The 19742-nt window shown below is 36.9% G+C and overlaps 1 protein-coding gene, 1 long non-coding RNA gene and 1 other non-coding gene across 3 annotated transcripts in view; 2 read left to right on the plus strand and 1 right to left on the minus strand.

Moving 5' to 3' along the window:
* Positions 1-2432: 2432 nt before the first annotated feature.
* On the plus strand, positions 2433-2598 carry LOC117524033. The gene has a single exon (XR_004564680.1). It is a non-coding gene; the product is annotated as a U1 spliceosomal RNA (small nuclear RNA).
* A 426-nt stretch (positions 2599-3024) lies between these two features.
* On the plus strand, positions 3025-4038 carry LOC117523026. The gene is made up of 2 exons (XR_004564386.1): positions 3025-3761; positions 3856-4038. It is a non-coding gene; the product is annotated as an uncharacterized LOC117523026 (long non-coding RNA).
* Positions 4039-11564: 7526 nt separating this feature from the next.
* Positions 11565-19742, minus strand: part of LOC117523024 (sodium/potassium/calcium exchanger 3-like) — a 325317-nt gene continuing 317139 nt past the window's right edge. Inside the window, exons 17-19 of the mRNA XM_034184439.1 lie at positions 16584-16649; positions 16315-16477; positions 11565-14997 (exon numbers count right to left, since the gene is read on the minus strand). Of these exons, the coding sequence (XP_034040330.1) occupies positions 16328-16477; positions 16584-16649 (216 nt within the window). The 3' untranslated portion in view covers positions 11565-14997; positions 16315-16327. The remainder of the gene's footprint in view (positions 14998-16314; positions 16478-16583; positions 16650-19742) is intronic.

Here is a 19742-nt window from a genome sequence, read left to right on the forward strand (position 1 = left end):
GAATTGAGCATTCAAGGATCTTGATGGGGAGCCAGCCCCCCCGCTTATTTTGCCTACCTGTATCAGTATAAATTGATACCTTATACATTCAACAAAAATATAAACGCAACACTTTTGGTTTTGCTACCATTTTGTATGAGATGAACTCAAAGATCTAAAACTTTTTCCACATACACAATATCACCATTTCCCTCAAATTGTTATGTGCTGATGCGGGTCAGAGAACCGAACCAGCATCTGACAAGGGCCCAGTGCTAAATAACCAGAAAGCGGTTCCAAAAACAAAACAAATTTATTTCCCTCCTGTGCAATAATTTGTGTATAACATAAATGTTCGGTTGTCTGGCGAGGTGAAGGACGGCGCGCTCTCCAGCGCACAAATGGATCAAAGCCCGGCGCTTCTGGACTCAGATTCACCGCCGAACACCCCCCAGGTGGATACGACAAACTGACTCTGTGAAGGACGGAAAAGGTGAGGTAAGTCAACAGAGCTACAATAAATATCCTTCAAAGGCACACACTATCAGCAATACATTCAGGTCTGAATTTAAACTGTATGTAAATGAGCAGCTTCTCACAACAGGTGGAGGATCATCAATCCGTACGCCACGACAGTGAGGAGCAAACTGCACAATTCTCATCAATGTTCAAATATACTACGTAACAAAATACCAAATTACTGTTAACACTTATTCAGACAATCATCACCTCTGATGCGTGCTGACAGCATGTGTCCCTCACCCGTCCTCCTTCACAGGCACGATGTGTCAAACCCTGGCGCGGTCCTCAGCGTCTCACAAACGAACATCACAAGGTCGAGTTCCCAGCAATTCTGCTCGAATCACTCATGGCTTAAATGCAGAACGCCATCTCATTATCTGCTTCAGCTGAAAGTTAAGTTTGCACGTGAGCATCATCCACAGGTGCTGCAAGTCGTTAGGCCTGCACGTGAACATCCTCCGCAGGTGCAGCCAATAGTTCTAATGAGGGTGAAGGACTTTTCTGCCACCACCTTCTCCACAGAAAAAACAGTTTGCATACCACCTGGAGAGCAAAGAAAAGAAAACAACACCAACATGTCCAGCCAAACCCCCCAACACACAACACAAATATTGTTCACAAACCTAAATCTGTGATAGTGAGCACTTCTCCTTTGCTGAGATAATCCATCCCACCTCACAGGTGTGCCATATCAAGATGCTGATTAGACACCATGATTAGTGCACAGGTGTGCCTTAGACTGCCCACAATAAAAGGCCACTCTGAAAGGTGCAGTTTTGTTTCATGGGGGGGGATACCTGTCAGTATCTGGTGTGACATCCCATTTGCCTTATGCAGTGCAACACATCTCCTTTGCATCATCCGTGAAGAGAACACCTCTCCAATGTGCCAAACACCAGCGAATGTGAGCATTTGCCCACTCAAGACGGTTACGACGACGAACTGGAGTCAGGTCGAGACCCCGATGAGGACAACGAGCATGCAGATGAGCTTCCCTGAGACGGTTTCTGACGGTTTGTGCAGAAATTCTTTGGTTATGCAAACCGATTGTTTCAGCAGCTGTCCGAGTGGCTGGTCTCAGATGATCTTGGAGGTGAACATGCTGGATGTACTGCCAAATTCTCTGAAACGCCTTTGGAGACGGCTTATGGTAGAGAAATGAACATTCAATACACAAGCAACAGCTCTGGTTGACATTCCTGCTGTCAGCATGCCAATTGCACGCTCCCTCAAATCTTGCGACATCTGTGGCATTGTGCTGTGTGATAAAACTGCACCTTTCAGAGTGGCCTTTTATTGTGGGCAGTCTAAGGCACACCTGTGCACTAATCATGGTGTCTAATCAGCATCTTGATATGGCACACCTGTGAGGGTTGATGGATTATCTCAGCAAAGGAGAAGTGCTCACTATCACAGATTTAGACTGGTTTGTGAACAATATTTGAGGGAAATGGTGATATTGTGTATGTGGAAAAAGTTTTAGATCTTTGAGTTCATCTCATACAAAATGGGAGCAAAACCAAAAGTGTTGCGTTTATATTTTTGTTGAGTATATATCATATACATTAATATCTGAGAAACACAACTCCATAATATTAAGTTTTAGAATGGAAATACTTCTGATAGATGTCTTAATCAGAGAATACCAAATAGATAAATTATTTTATTATATGGCTGTGACGCTATGCGCACTCTGATTGGTTGATTACCGGTTGGATTTTTTTTTTTTTTTTTATTTAATTTGTTTTGGTTTTATTGTTGAGTTGTTTTATGTGAAGTGCCTTGAGACGATGCTGTCGTGACTTGGTCTGTAGGGGGATATTAGACCTCCGTGTTTATCACAAAGACCTCGCTGATGCTTGGTCCGTACTGACAACACGTCGGGCTGATATTTCCCCACACAGACCTCGCAGTCGGTTAATAATCCTTTAATATTTACCTGGCAGGGGCGACAACATGATCAAGAAGGCGGTTCACCCAAAGTGAGGATCAGCCGTTGCACTGCCGCTGACTGACCTTTGCGAATTCCCCAAATGTGGGAATCTTGACTGCATAATTTATACTAGTGGGGGGGGGCTGCACTCGCGCTGGCCCCTGAAGATTGACAGCATGGTGGATTAGTGGTTAGCACTGTTGCCTCACAGCAAGGAGGTCAGGGGATCGATTCCCGCCTATGGACTTTCTGTGTGAAGTTTACATGCTCTCCCCATGTTTGTGTGGGCTCCCTCCGGGTGCTCCGGCTTCCTCCCACATCCAAAGACAAGCAGGTTAGGTGAATTGGAAACTTTATAATTGTCCTTTAAAAAAGAGATCTTGATCTCAGTGGGACTGAGCTGGTTAAATAAAGGTTAAATATTAAAAATATATTTGGTTCACTACTACAAAGCCACCAGTTAGCAGCAGAGTTTAAACCGCAGCTGTCTGCTAACACAGTGGATTACCAAACATTATCTTGATATCTAACATTATCAGTCAATAACTAGGTATCATAGCTAGTCCATAGCTATGGTCCATATAGTACTCAACTTTTTTTTTAACTCCTGCAAGGAGCTTCAAGTGCTGAAGCTTTGAGGAGCTCTATGAAAAATTCCAAAAGAGTGCTTCTTGCACTGCCATTTTTGCTTTGAATTACATAACGTCTATACATTTGTGAAAGTAGCTGGAAATTGGACTGGGAACACAAAGGGCAGGCAGTTGTAGGCACACAATAATTTTTCAGGGTATTATGGCCACAATGAAATTTCTACATTCCCTGCCACACATCAATGGATTTGCACAAGTCACAGAGATGAGCATTTTAGTCACTTGATCTGCGGGAATCCACGTAACTCTCACATGCCTGATTTGAGCAAAAATGCACTGAACACAAGTTCTTAGACGTTGCCTTTTGCCTTGCTGGCAGTTGCCTAAGCTCAAGCATTCTTAGGTTAGTCATATTCCTGAATGATCTGAAAGATTAGCATTAAAAATTTGAAGATGAACACAAATGAACGCTTATGGCGTTTTTGCACACAGGCACGATTGTGTAATGATACTTTGTATTATGGCTAATGACAAAACAGAATACAGACGGCCATATTAAGTTTATAGCGGGCACGGTTAAGCATTTTATCATGGAGCATCAAATGCAAATCCTGTGAAACAGAAACAACACTCTTGTAGTTTTACATTGATGTGAAATGTGGTTGAGATGGTAACTGAGATCAGAACGAAGTAAACCTTAGAGCTTTTTGATGGTTTAATAGCACTCAGATTTTGAGGTTATCCCTTACCAAAAAGTAGTATATGCAAGTATGTTTCAAGTATACTTCTAGTTTACTTTTTATATACTTATCAGTACTATTTTTTGGTAAGGGTAGCTACATTTTTATTGGTAATCTATTATTTATATGTATCTGTGCTGGGATTTCTCACAGATGGCTTTTAGTGTCTGTAATGTTCTTTATGCTATAAAATTGTCATTTGCATTTGTGAGACATATTTCTTCCTGTACACCAGTAAAATATTCTTTTCCACTTAATAAATTGTGGCAGTGGAGTTCTGTTTGTGCTTGAAGTTTAATACTTAAAGAACGATTTTGTCTGTCACCACAGGATGGTGATGGTGCTTCACTTCTGTTGATTTGATAAATCCATGAGGGGGTCTTCATAGTCCAGTCTAATGGGTTTCATCTGCTAGTTTATGCTAGTGTCTGTTAATGTGTTAGCTGAACAAATTCTCACAAAAACACCATGAGAAAGGTGACGAATTAAAAAAGATTTCAAAAGACCCCCCCCCAGATTTAATGCTCCGATAATACTGTCATGTAATTACTTTATTTTTGTGTCAGTAAAACTGATCTCTTGATATACAGTGCATCCAGAATGTATTCCCAGCACACCTCACTTTTTCCACATTTTTTATTACAGCCTTACTCCAAAATGGAGCAAATTCTCCCCCCGCCTCAAAAATTCTACTCACCACACCCCATAATGACATGAAAAAAGTTTTTCAAACTTTTCGCAAGTTTTTCAAAAACTAGAGCGCAAACATGCCCCAATCACTCTCATACAGTAAAGTGTAGAGTGCAAACCTCCGCCAACACTAGTTTCCAATTCCACAAATTCTCTTTCAGATAATTTTGACAGAACATTGGTTATCTCTGCTATGCACAATTTGCCATTGTTTTTTGGCACTTGGTTTCCGACTGATAACGAAGGTAGAGAAATGGGCATAAAATTGGAACCTCCATCCAATTTTGGTGGTGTAGGTAAATCCATAACAGAAAAATGAGAGTGATTAAAGTACTTTTGATTGAAATATAATGCAAAATGTACTCCAAATTGTTTTTTCAATATTAAAGTCAAATGTCCACAAAGTCCATAATCCGGATCAGATCCAGGTCAAATCCAGGTGATGGTGAGTGCCAGTCTGCACCTCACTTTCAAATATGAGAGTGATTGGAGCATGTTTCATTAAGATATAAAATTAAAATGAAAGTGTAGGTGACACTAAAAAATGTGAACAATCAATCACTAAAAATGGTGAAATGTTGATGTTTAAAAAAAAAATCCTGAACAATAAAAGCACTCTATTTCAGCTCTCAGCCGCAATCATATTGTTGCTACGTCATCACCAGAGCGGGACCGACTGATTCAAACCCAAATCAACTGTAAACACTGCAGAGGTCGAGCTGTTTTCAGACGATTTTTTTTTTTTGGTGTGGGACTTTTTTTTTTTAAGGTCCAGTCTGAAGGTGATTCTGAAGCAGCTGTGGAAGACAGACTTATGGTTTTAAGCCTTATTTAGACCACAATGAGTGAGACAAAACCTTCAGTCTGACAACAGTGATGATAGTAGCAGAGTTCAGAACACAGAATGGTGATTATATATAATAAAAAAAAATGCAGGCAAGATGATAAACTGTTTTTATTTTTTGCCAGGTCTTTGGTCGTAATCAACTGATTAAAAAAATACTTTTACTATCTGTGACATCACAAAAAAGTGATGAAGTGTGAAGTTTTTTATTTGTGTTTTTTTTTCTTTCTGAGAAACAGGGACATACATTTCAAATCTGAAAAATGTCATGAAGGACTGAAAGCTATTTTTAAAATAAATAGTTTCCTTCTTGAATACAGTTAGTGTACTGTACATTAGTAGCGTAACACTTTATTATTAAATATTAAAACCATTCACACAAGGAGCAAATAATATAGTCTTACCTGTCCATTTCAGGGAGCTCATCTTCAGTCTGATGAAAATGTCTGAAAATAATTAAATTCGTTGTCGTGGCTGAAGAAAAGTCCATGATGGGACAAGTACCTGCTGTACCGATCCAGGAGTGACACGGTCAACTACAGGTGTAATCCATTAATTGCGTCTGCAATGGATGGATCGAGGTTCTGCTGTGAATGGATCCTGTTCCACCACGGGCTGTTTTGCGCCGTAAGTTAAAAGACTCACAGCGCCTCAACGTCTCAGTCTGCACACGATGAAATTATCCCATGATCCACAAAAACAATAAAATAATGTGTAAATACTCAGTTTTGCCTCCATGTCGAGTGGAGAAGCTGCATACATTGTGCGTGCGCGCTCGTCAGTATAAGTGTTCTACCGCCAATCAAAAGGATTCTGCCGGCGAGAATTAACCATCCTGACATATATTAAAAAATGTGCATCACCGACCTGAACCACTTGGTGGAAACGGGGCTGTCAATAGCCTGTAAAAATACATAAATTAATCCACAATTTAATGGAACTAATAAGATAATGGTTACGGCGCTGATATCACTTACTACTTCTTCTCCAATGTCGGGACCCGCCAGGAAGTTCCTAGTTTTTCTTTCTTTTTCTTTCTTTTTAATATTTATTTCATTCATTTAAAAGAAAAACAGAAAAGCAAAAAACAAAAGCACCACAATACCAGAATGAAAAGGAGCAGAAAGAAGAACAAGTCTTATGATTTCTGCCCCTTTTAACAATACAATCTTTCAATATACAGCATCATAGTCAACATTATTTAACAGATTGCATTTCTTTAACTTGTCACATACCACTGACCCATTTCATAATTATGACCAGAAATTAATAGATTACATCACTGACAGGTTACATTTAAACTTAAGACACTCCAAACATTATTAACAGTTTACTTTTTTTTTTTTTTTACTTTCTTGCAGCCCACTGACTTACTTCATAGTTTCATACTTACTTAATACATCTAATTTAATATGTTTTTTAAATAATTTAAGCGACCTTAATTCTTTAATTTCTTTATTAAGATTGTTCCATAATTTGACACCATTTACTGCAATACTCCTTTCCTTTACTTTGGTTCTAAATCTTGGTTTTTTAAAGACTTCTATTCCTTTCAATTTATAACTACTTACTCTTTTTTCAAACATATTTTGAATGTTTGTTGGTAAAGTATTTTTATTAACTTGGTACATCGTTTGTAATATTTTCAAATCAACTAAATCATGAAATTTAAGTACCCTATACTTAATAAACAATGGATTAGATGGATCTCTAAAACCACTGTTACTAATCACTTTTAAAGCTCTTTTCTGCAAAATAAATAAAGGTTGTATATAGGTTGTATATGTTGATCCCCAGATTTCTACACAGTAAGTTAAATATGGGACAATCAATGAATTGTACAATGTTAATAAACCATAACTATTTAATGAATATTTTACTTTATGCAAAACAGCAATGGCTTTCGCTATTTTTCCTTTTATGTAATTTATGTGTGACTTCCATGTAAGATCTTCATCAATCATGACTCCTAAAAATTTCATTTCTTTTACCCTTTGTATATCCATTCCATCTATTTGTAATGACACATTATTTTCTTTCGCTCTATCATTAAACAATATGAAATTTGTCTTATTAATATTTAGTGACAATCTGTTTATATCAAACCAATGTTTAACTTTTTCCAACTCTGTATTTATCACTTGTGCTACTTCCTGTATATCTGATCCAGAGTAAAACAGCGTTGTATCATCAGCAAATAAAATGCTGCCAAGCACATTGGATACATTCACAAAATAAACAGTTTGGGTCCAAGTACCGATCCTTGTGGTACTCCATAAATAATGTTACACAATTCTGATTTGGTATTATTTATCTGAACAAACTATTTTCTATTTTCTAAGTAGCTTTTTACCCACTGATGTGCAACACCTCTTATTCCATATTGTTGTAACTTGTGGAGCAATCTTGAGTGGTCTATAACATCAAAAGCCTTTTTCAGGTCAATAAAAATACTTACAAAATAATCCTTATTATCTATTGTTGTTATTTTCTCTATTAGTTCCATAATTGCCATAGCTGTCGAATGTTTTGTTCTGAATCCATACTGAGCATTATTTAAAATATGATGTTTCTCAATAAATTTATCCAATCTTGTTACAAAAACTTTTTCCATAATTTTAGAAAACTGTGGAAGCAATGATACTGGCCTGTAATTAGAAAAATTATGTTTGTCTCCATTTTTATATAATGGGACTACCTTAGCAATTTTCATTTCATCTGGAAAAACCCCAGTTGACAGAGACAGATTACAAATATAAGTAAATGGTTCAATAACAATTTCTATTATACTTTTTACAGTCATCATGTCTAAATCTTCATGGTCAGTTGATCTATTGCTTACACAGTTTTTTACAATATTTCTTATTTCATCTTTTTCCACATTGTCCAGGAAAATACTATTGACCGTATTTACCAATGTACATAATTTATCTTCTATTATTGGTTTATTTCCCACCAGACTTGACCCTACATTTGAAAAATAATCATTAAACCCATTTGCAACTTCTTTTATATCATATATCTCTTTATTTTCCTTAACAAAGTAATTTGGAATAGTTTCTTTCGTTCCATCACTATCAATCACACTTTTTATAATTCCCCATGTTACCCTCATATTATCTTTACTCTTATTTAGTTTTTCACTGTAATAATCTTTTTTTTGTTTCCTAATTATTGTTAATAGTTTATTTTTATATTTTTTGTATTTATGTTCTGATTCCTTTGTTTGCAATTTTAAAAAGCACCTGTATAAATAGTTTTTCTTTGCACAAGCATTTTTTATTCCCTTTGTCAGCCATGGTTTATTTACTCTTTTCTTACTAATTTCAATTAATTTACAATTTTTATTGTATGATTTCATCAATATTTTCATAAATGAGTTATATGCTACATTAACATCACTGACATAAACTTCTTCCCAGTTTTGATTTTTAAGGTCATATTTTAATGCCTCTAAGGCTTTTACTGACTTATCTCTTTTAAAGTTTATATCAGTTTTTTTGTTGTACCTATTTTTATATTTAAATATTGAAAAAATTGGTAAATGGTCGCTAATATCTGTCATGAAGATCCCATTCTTAATAATTTCATCTGTTCTGTTTGTAAATATATTATCAATTACCGTTGCACTTTGCGATGTAATTCTGGTTGGTTTTGTTATCAAGGGGAATAACCCCAAACTATACATTGTATTCACAAAATCACTTAATCTTTGGCAGCTGGAGCTTTCTATGTTAATATTAAAGTCCCCACACATAAAAAGCGTTTTGTTTTTAATTTGATGGAATAATTCAATTATTTTATCTGTAAATTTCACAACACAAGAATCTGGTGCTCTGTATACACAACTAATTAAAATATTCTTAGATGTTTCATGTACAAGTTCCACTGTTACAATTTCTATGACATCATTCATAATTGTCATTTCTTCAACAATTGTACACATCAGATCTGTTTTTGTATACAGAGCAATACCACCGCCTTTTTTATATCTTCTGTTTACAAAATACAGCTCATATCCCTCCATTTGAACTTTTTAATGGCGTGCAGTTCAAAATTTACATTTATTTCTTCACTAACTGCGCACCAGGATAGGATAAATTTCAGACTGTTGTTTTAGTCTTAAATACTCAAAAAAAAAAAAAAAAAAAAAAAAAAAAAAAAACATCGTGTCACCTACACTTTAAATGAGGTTTTCAATGGCCACAAAATCTATAATCAGAATCATATCCAGATCAAACTTTGTCAGTCGATAAAGGATACATCCTACATAACTCTCAAATATGAAAGATATTCAATCTTTTTTGACAGTTATGTTAGAAAAATCTTGGAAAAATCCCTATCTTTAACATTGAACAATTTTTCAAACTTTGACCTTGAAAATCAAATCAGTTCTTGCCTGTCAGGATATGAATCCTTTCAAAAAAATTTTTAACATTATATGTAAAATTGTGGGATCCAGGCTGTTCACAAACAAACAGGGGCAAAAACATAACTTCATCCAACTTCTTTGTTAAAAGCAATAAACTAAGAAATCACATGTACGTAAGTAGTCACAGCCTTTGTTCAGTACTTTGTTGATGCACCTTTGGCAGCAATTACAGCCTCCAGTCTTCTTGAATATGATGCCACAAGCTTGGAGCACCTATCTTTGGGTAGTTTTGTCCATTCCTCTTGGGAGCACCTCTCCATCAGGATGGATGGGGAACGTTGGTGCACAGACATTTTCAGATCTCGGCAGAGATGTTCAATCGGATTCAAATCTGGGCTCTGGCTGGACCACTCAAGGACGTATAATACATAGAGTCGTTCTGAAGCCACTCCTTTCATTTCTTGGCTGTGTGCTTAGGGTCATTGTTCTACTGAAAGATAAACTGTCGCCCCAGTCTGAGGTCGAGAGGACTCTGGAGCAGGTTTTCATCCAGGATGTCTCTGAACATTGCTGCATTCATCATCATCATCATAATTTATATTTTTGTATAGCGCCAAATCACAACAAAGTTGCCTCAAGGTGCTTCACACAAGTAAGATCCAACCTTACCAACCCCCAGAGCAAGCACATAGGTGACAGTGGTAAGGAAAAACTCCCTCTGATGATTTGAGGAAGAAACCTCAAGCAGACCAGACTCAAAGGGGTGACCCTCTGCTTGGGCCATGCTAGTGACACAATTGACAAAACAATTTACAAAACGAATATGGAGGAAATTTTGCCAGTGCACAGGACAGGAGAGCGCAGAAGTTGACACCACTCCCATCTCTGGATGGATCCGCACCTCAGAGAGAAAAAACAATCAGGCGTCAGAATGACAACAAATACAGTATAATTTATCAGCATTAAGCAACAGGAAAAACAGAAGAAATACTAAGGCGATCACCGGCCACTAGCCCTAAGCTTCACTAAAAGATATATCAGTTTATGTTTCTGGTGCAGTCTGACAGCAGTCTGTGTCTCCATACTGTTTGTTGTCTGACAACATTTGGGCTGCGGTTGTGCATGACTTAGTCCGCCCACATTCCACGTGGTCATCTGGCGGTCCTACACAACCAAAAACAATTTCAAACTTGGGGATTTTTGGAAACAGGCCAAGGTCAAGCAATAGCATAAGCCAGTACACTTTTTTCCATTTGTCTTATGACATGTAAATTCACCAATACCTAAGTCTTTGACTACTGTACCATTAACGATTTTAAGATTTCTGGCTGTACGCAGCTCAGTTAGCTTATACCAATTGTTGTTAGTCTTACTATCTTGGTTTACGCTTACAATTTCAATACCCAATAACTCTAACTCATACTTACAATCATAAACAGTATCAACTATACGTCTAGACTAAAATTTGTGGCTGTGTGATTTTCAATCTCAGTAAAATCAGAAAGACAACCAGTATGGAAATTTCTACACATATATCCAGGTTTGGTGACATAGGGGTTAGCACTGCAGCCTCAACAGGAAGGTCGCAGGATCGCTTCATGGCTAGGCTTTTCTGTGTGGTGCTTGTTTCTGGGTACTCCAGCTTCCTCCCACTTCAAAAGGCATGCAGGTTAAGTGAATTGGAAACTTCAAAATCACTGGTAGGTGTGACTGAGTTTGTCTATATGTGGTCCTGTGATAGACTGGTGTCTTGTTAGGGTGTACCCCGCTTCTCACACTATGACTGCTGGGATAGGCTCCAGCCCCCCATGAACCTTAATTGGACTAAGCGGATACAGAAACTGAATGAATGTCCAGATTTGTAAGGGAAACAGATACTTCCGAAGTTAACATTACCTTAAGCAAAGACAACTTTATTAATGCTCAGGTAGCAAAATTATCTCTAAAATTACATTTGAAACATCTAAACACAAAGCAAACCATTTGGTTTGAAAGTTTCTTGTTCAGAAAGAGGTAAAGCGCTGATACGTAGAGAAATGTATCATCGGCAAACACCTTCATTTTCCATCTCATAGCCTACAATAGCAACAGCATGCAGTCTTCTAGGATGAACACGTCAAACTAGATCCAGTGCCATCTAAAAAAAGATAAATCAATACAATCTCATCCCAAAGTACGTTAGGAGGTTTCATAAATAATTTAGAATATTGAAATGTTTCCATGCCAGTAAACAAAGGACAACAGCTTCAGAAGTTTAAAACACATCAAAGCAAAACAGAGTACAAGGAAATCCTATGATCTATGAAAATATATTCAACAGATATACAGAGACAAAAATATATAAATACATTTACACTTATTTATATACATATGTATATCAACATCACCCATGTGAATATCACAAATTATTTAGAAATCTTCTCTACAAGACACATCTTTCGAAAATGTAAGCATCTCTGTGGTAGTTTGTTGGATTTAAATATAAGGTACCCTTATTTTTAAGTGTCAGAGATACCTGTAGTGAATAGCAGCACAGGATGTATTCAATCAAACTATTTATAACATCAACTTGTATATGGTAAAGTGCACAACATAGATTTTTATTTAAAAATATAACTGCTATAAAAAACAAAAAAAACAAAATACCTTTGGCTGTATAGATAATAATGGACATTAAAGACTGATGCCTTTTAGTAGTGATTAATCATGTACCCCACCAAAAATAAGCAGTGCCAGTAGAGATGAGTTTGAGCCAAAAATGCAATAATAAGTATACATAAAGATTCACATCAGAATCTAAATGCAGCCCATTTTGGGATAGTTTATGGTCACCAGAATATATATTATTAAATAGATTTATACAATTAACTTGCCATCGTGTTCAGCTCATGCTGAATGGGTAAGGTAGAACACTGTTCATAATCATAAAAGTAAAATGTTTGTCATTATTACAAAACCTTTGAATTTTAATGATTTATTTGCTTTTTATTTTGTAAAAGTGGTCACTGAGCATTAGGCATTCACCTAACACCACTAAAACACATTTTTTAGGGTATAGTATGATGTATAAACATTACATTTTGAATTTGGACAGCCATGATAGAGTAAAAATAGCAGAATGTAGGAACTAATTTTTGGTATGGCCATGGTGTTGACTGGTTTGGGGCTTGGTGTTAAACAGTACTGATTTTATTGTTTGGGTAATGAAAAATTTTTTGAAATTTGAAAAATTCCATGAAGCTGTAACAGTGTTGCATACTGAAACCTAATGTACAGTTTTTTAAACACTTAGAAATTTGTCTTTGATCAACAAAGTGGCATATTTACACAACCATAAGCTTATATTATTATTGCATTACATAAAATCCAAAAACATTTAAACCCTGTTTTCCGGAGATGTCAGTCTGACTCTCTGAAATAAATATCTATAATCTATCAAACCAAAAGCAACAAGTACAGTTTGTACATTCAAAAGACAATTATTTACAATGCTTGAAATTTTATAATATTGGTCAATAAATTAACAATGTACCAGGAAAAAAAAAACAAAAAACAGATTTCATCTTATTTCATCATCCATCAGTGAGCAAAAATAAATAGGGCACTTAAAAAAATGAAGGTATTATGTGTGAGAGACCTTCTTGTTGGAGTCTTGAGGAAAGAAACTGACAGATGCTGGCATGCTTTAAGTCCTTATGGAACAAAAATCCAGCAGGGTTCACAAACCACACTGTACATGCTCTGAAACCTAGCAGGAATATTTATCTAACCACAAATCTGGAGGATCATAAATATAATGTATAACAAAATACAAGGAGCAAAAATATACTTCCAACCCCAACACAAAAATCAACAGATGGGAAAAAGGTCCTGACGCAGCAACAAGCCTATCACTCGGGGTGCAGTTCTAAATTTGAGATTAAACATCATCCTCCTCTTGGGAACCTCAGAGGCAGGCCAATGAATGTCCAGTTGCCAAAGAGGAAAAACCTCGACCACCTGTTGGTTAATACCGCTGCTGTTTGAGTGTGTCACTGGGGGGGAGAAAACAGTAGTGCATTGCTGCCCCCTAGGGGGCAACACAGGGGTTCTCAGTGGTGCCCTGCTAAATCTCATCATTAACATCCATTATTTGCTCTTTGAAACAGTTAAATGCACTCATTTCATACAAACCTGCTTCATTTTACAAGAATATCATCCTCATAATCAGCAACATTTTGTAGAAAAGCTTCGATCCTCATTTACGCTCCTCAGTGCAGGTCTGAAGCAACTTTTAACTGCACGCATAAGTGCTGAATCAAGCCGTGAATAAAGTCTATCACACAAACACCTTGTGAGGATAATTGTGCTTGTTTGTACATCTGAAAAGATGGTTCTCCCACTAAGGTGCAGATTCGGACAAAAACACCAACAACACACCTTTGGGTTTATGAACCTGCCTGGTGTTTTATCAGCTAATGTGCGAATATGATGTGAATAAATATTCAATAGGACATATGTGCGTATTTACAGATCTATACTATGTACACAAGAAATTAATTCTCAATAAAGCTAATTTGTTTTTGAAAAAAAATCAAAAAGAAAAGTTGTGATGATGTGGAAGCAAGTGTGGATTTTTAAAATCTGTCTAGATAATGCCCAGGTTCAGGTGGAATATTTATGAACTTTATCAAACCTTCAGATTAAGACAAAAATGTTTGAAAAAGTTTTGAAGCAGCGACAATGTTATTTAACCTGTTACTCCTAAATGTGATTCGCTCAGTTACGTAAACATGATGGCAGTATTAAACTAAAAAAAAAAAAAAAAGATCTCATCTGCAAAACTGATTTGGTTCTTTGTCTGACGAATTCAACTCGTGGCCTCAAATGTTTCCTGAACAATAATCACTTGATGAATCGTCACCTTTTGCAAGCTCCTCATATCTATGTACATCATTGCTTTCATCATTATTACTCTCAGCTCACAAATGGAAAAGACCGGCCTTTCCTCTCATAACAGCTTAGCAGCTAGTAAACATTACAATTTCAAAATTCACATCGGCCAAACTGTAAAAGGAGAGTTTCAAAATAAAGGTACTTGTTGAAGAAGTAAGCAGTGGTTGAGGGAGGTTAGCTGTTCCGTGTGAGGGAGTGAAAAGAGTCACTTATTGATAGTGTTGATCAGGATTATTTGCCATTTCCATCATTGTTTCTGATATCATTCCTAGACACTGGCCACGTGGTAAGAAGAGCGATGCTCCAGAGCAACTCCACATTGCACTGAGTGTAAAGATGGGCACCGAACAAAATATCCAACAAAAACCAGACCAAAGACCTCATCTCACCACCTAGGCAAAGAGAAAAGAAACAAGAATCAATAACAGAAACAAGTTATGTAAACTGGTGTTGTCACTTCAACAATTAGTGTCCTCAGTTCCCAAACACTTACTGAGTGTTGTTAGAAGGAAAGGTGATGTAACACAGTGGTAAACATACCACTGTCCCAGCTTTTTTGAAACGTGTTGCAGGCATCCATTTCAAAATTAGCAAATATTTGCAGAAAAACAATAAAGTTTTCAGTCTGAACATTAAATATCTTGTCTTTGTGGCATATTCAATTGAATACAGGTCAAAGAGGATTTGCAAATCACTGTATTCTGTTTATATTTACATTTTACACAACATCCCAACTTCATTGGAATTGGGGTTGTAATAAAAAGTATTGTAACACAATAAGTTGGCGGTGTTGTCAATGATTCAACCTGTTAGCTATCATAGCCCAGTTGCACCAGTGATTCCCCAAACCAACTACTGTTGCTACTGTTGTAGCAAATTAGCATGGAGCCAACACAAAAATGCAGCTTTGGCAGTAAATAGTGCCCAAAATGACACAGGCTATTATATTTCTTTCTTTCTTTTTCAATTTTTTGCAGCTCTCATAGCAGTTGGCCATGTCACAATTTAATATATTCTGGCAAGAATGAAAATCAATATAACTTAACAAGCAATTAGCTGAGCTTACCTTAGTTGCTACAAGGACTTACCAACATACCAACAAAATACATTAACAGTTTGTGATAAGTTGTAAGACAACACTAAAAATACAGATGCTTTCTCTTCAAACACTTAGCAATTAGGTTTGGATTAATTACCAAGTAAGAAGCCAGCACACCTGACACCTCGCTGAGGGCACTTGTCACCATGGCTGATCAAACCAGTTATGTCTTAATTTGTTAGCATGTGTCAGAAACAAACTTGGACTTTTCTTGTTGGTGTCACACAAACAACATATTTTATATGTTAATCTGGGACCTCCAGTATCAGTTCAGCAATTTTGTGAAAATTAATAAATAAATAAATACATAAACAAAAATGAGATATTTGCGTATAATAATTGGTTCCATTTCAATTCCTGCCTGTTTTACAAGACCATTGCTGAAATGTTGTCATACAAAGCGTATAGGAACAATAATACCAAGTTGGCCCAAATCCACAAGGTTGTTTTTTGTTCTCCAGAAAACACACCTGAAAAATACAGGATTACTTATATTCACAAACTACACTGTGAAATTTAAATACATCCACAACAGCAAGTGAAAGCAATGATTCCTAAACTACATTTTTTGGATACTATTCTTGGAATGCATACAGACAGGGACACTCACTGTGTGTAATTACTCAGTCATCCCGACAAGTTGGAAGGTTGACAAAGGTGAAGATGTTGTACTCAATGAGGCAGGAGAAACACAGGAAGATGGAGTAGAGGAGGAGACACATCAGGCCCAGGCGCTTGTCCAGTGTCCACTTGTTAAGATGGACTCCCAAAACCTGATGGATGGAGAGATGAGTAGAGACTGACAGTCTGGTACTGAAGAGGCAAAAAATGACATGGCTTATAGCTGATGGAACGCATGCGAGTGTGTCGTATACTCACTGTCAGAAACACGGACGCCAGCAGGAGGCCCACAGAGAAGATCAGTCCTTTACTGTTTAGTTTAATCTGAAAAAAAAAAAAAAAATGAGGCATTAGTACTATTACTGCACTATGTGACCCTCCACCCCTCAAAAAAAAAAAAAAAACCTCTGATGCAACTGTAAAAACACACCTAAATATAAAGGCAAATAATGTATTCATTTCAGATTGTGACTGCTTCAATATGGTTTGACAACGCACTTTTTTGTTACATTTGTGTTCTGCTCATTGACCAAATCTTGAAATCTGAACAAATATCCAGACTAAGGTCCACATTAAAATACCAGCTGAACATCTTAACACACTGTTATGTGTGTGTGTATATATTTTCTTGGAACTGATCCCAGTGGTCATCTGGTGAGAGGCAGGGCCCGCCCCAGCAGGCCACTGCATACATAATTATTGGGGAAGTCAGTATTCTGACATTATTTCTATACATATTTTCCAGCTGCACGTTATATAAACCTGAATTTTTCTTTGATGTAAGCATTTTTAGGTGACATGTATTTGTGCAATGAGGGAGGGTGTGGCCTAAAGTGATCAACACTCTATATCAAGGTGTGCATAGGCAGCTTGTTAACTTCAGGCAAAATGGGTGAAAACAACAAAAAAGAAAAAAAAAAATCAGATAGTGAAATGTTAAAAATTGTAAAACGCCTTTCAGAAGGATGTGACACAAAATTCTACTGAGGCATAACGACTGAACAGTTTCCAACATTTTGTTGGAAATAGTCAACGGGGTTGCAAGAAATGTGTGGAGAAGATGCAATAAAATACAAAATAGTTAAACCTGATGCTACCAGGAAACAACTATCCTCCAGTACCATCACACTACAGAAGTGAAACAGACCTGGAGTGTCCCGAAGCACATGGTTTTCAGTGCTCACAGACATGTCCAAGGTAAGGAATGCTGAAACACGGCCACCACTGAACAAAACTCTCAAGTTGAAACGTCGAGACTGAGCCAAGAAATAACAGAAGACAGATTTTTCAAGCGTTTTATGGAAAGGTGAAATAAGAGCGACTCTTGATGAACCAGATGGATGAGCCTGTGGATGGATCACTAATGGACACACAGCACCACTTCCAGTCAGACTCCATCAAGGTGGAGGAAGGGTACTGGTATGGCTTGCTATTATTAAGGATGAACTATTGCACTTTTTCGAGGTGAAAATGGACTGAAAATCAACTCCCAAACCTACTGACAATTTGCAGAAAATACTTTCTTCAATCAGTGGGACAGGAAAAAGTCTGTGTCAGTCAAGAAGGCCACTATTTGTTATGCAGGACAATTCATTATTGTTGTGCTCGTTTTCACAGCAGCATGTTGTACAAGTACTCCAAACCTCTTCAACACCAGCAAGGACACCTCCAGCACCAACATCATCACTTCCTGCCCTGCTAGTGTAGCTGATGTTCAAACCAATGGGAATCAAACACAGAATCAGCCTGCGGAAAGCTATTTTATCAACCCAACTGGTTTTGTTGACTCCGAAGAGATTAAATATGTGAATATAAAAGCAGCTTACAACCCTGGTCTGTTTATTAGTTGTCCACTTCCTGTCCTACAACCTGCTTTGTTCTTCTCAACTGAAGGGGCAGAGTTAGCACTACCTATAAGTCACACAGCCAAATGGTAAGAAAAATGCCCTGTGGCTAAAATCATTTGGCTGCTTTTAGATACAGTGGCTAAGAACCTTTTTCATGGTCCTATATAGCTCATATGAATTACACACCAGTTGCAGTTACAGGGCTAACTATCAAGTCAGACACCTTTGATGAAACCTTTGGTATGTGAAATAGGGTGGTTCAAAAAAATAAAAGTTGGAAATTCATTACTCTCACCCCTTCATTTTATGATGCTTTGGGAAAAAAGAAAGCCTGCCAAATATTTTTGTCATACATTAATATTTAGAGGTAGCACATCATAGCTGAAGGTTGTAAATATATCAATTATCGCTGCCCGAGTGCCCGTGCAATAGGTTATCCATTATCCAGTATCTAATCACATCACTTATAAAGAGGATAGAAGTTAACCACCTGAGTGTAACTAAAGTATAATTTTATATTCAATTTAAAACTATACCTGGGTTTAAATATTTCTCACAAACAACATACTTGCAAAAATGTTATTTTAGGCTACAAGCTGAAAATTTTGCTTCAATTCACAGCTTCTTTTCTTTCAGATCTTTGGTGATGGTGAATGTAACATGAGATAAATGTAAAAAGAGACACTTGCTGACTTAACATGCTTAACCATTAATTGGAAACTTCAGTAAAACATGTCAGCTACTAGAAGTAGAACATTTGTATACCTTATTGGTTCCACCGACTGAAATAAAGGGAAACAAATTGCCCTCAAATGGGCAAATACTCAAGGTATTTTTCTTCAAACACACTGATTTGAAGAAAACTGTCCATGATGCTGCTGTGACCTCTATAGACATGGCAATTCCTTTTTGGGAGAGAACTAGAATCCCACTGAGGGCAAAGCAGCATCTGATCACAAAGTTAGAAAAGGTGTTGGGAAAATGGAAAACATTGAAAAAGACCAAGAATCGCAATACAGACAAGCATAAGAAAGATGAAACAGTGTTTTGTGAATCTTTGGAGGACTTGTTTGACATGGCACATCAGGATGTCCTAACAATGATAAAGTTTGAAGATGACAGACAGTTCCTACTTGCTCAGCGAAAGAAAGGTAGAAGGGGATGCATGGCAGGCATAGATAAAATACAAACTGCCAAAGAACAAAGAGCAGAAAAAAGGAAAGCTGCAGAAGCAAAATACAAAGAGAAACTGGAGGAGCCTGGACCATCTAATGTCTCCAGCCAGAGTGAAGAGAACACAGAAAGTCCAGATGAAGAATTTGTTATGCCAGTGCCACGAAAAGCCAGTAAAATTAAAGCTGTTGTAACACCAGGACTTGCAGCAGCATTGGATAGGACCAAAACAACAGACAGAAGTGCCACCTATATTCTGACTGAAACGGCAGCAAGTCTTGGTCATGATGCAAGCAACTTAAATATCATTATCATGTAAAGGATGTTCTCTTATGTTACACAGCTGTATAATTGGTTCTTGTGCTGATTCATACATTTTTGAATATTAAGTACTGCA

The sequence above is a fragment of the Thalassophryne amazonica genome, chromosome 13 (genome assembly GCF_902500255.1).
Source record: "Thalassophryne amazonica chromosome 13, fThaAma1.1, whole genome shotgun sequence".
Classification (NCBI taxonomy): Eukaryota; Metazoa; Chordata; class Actinopteri; order Batrachoidiformes; family Batrachoididae; genus Thalassophryne; species Thalassophryne amazonica.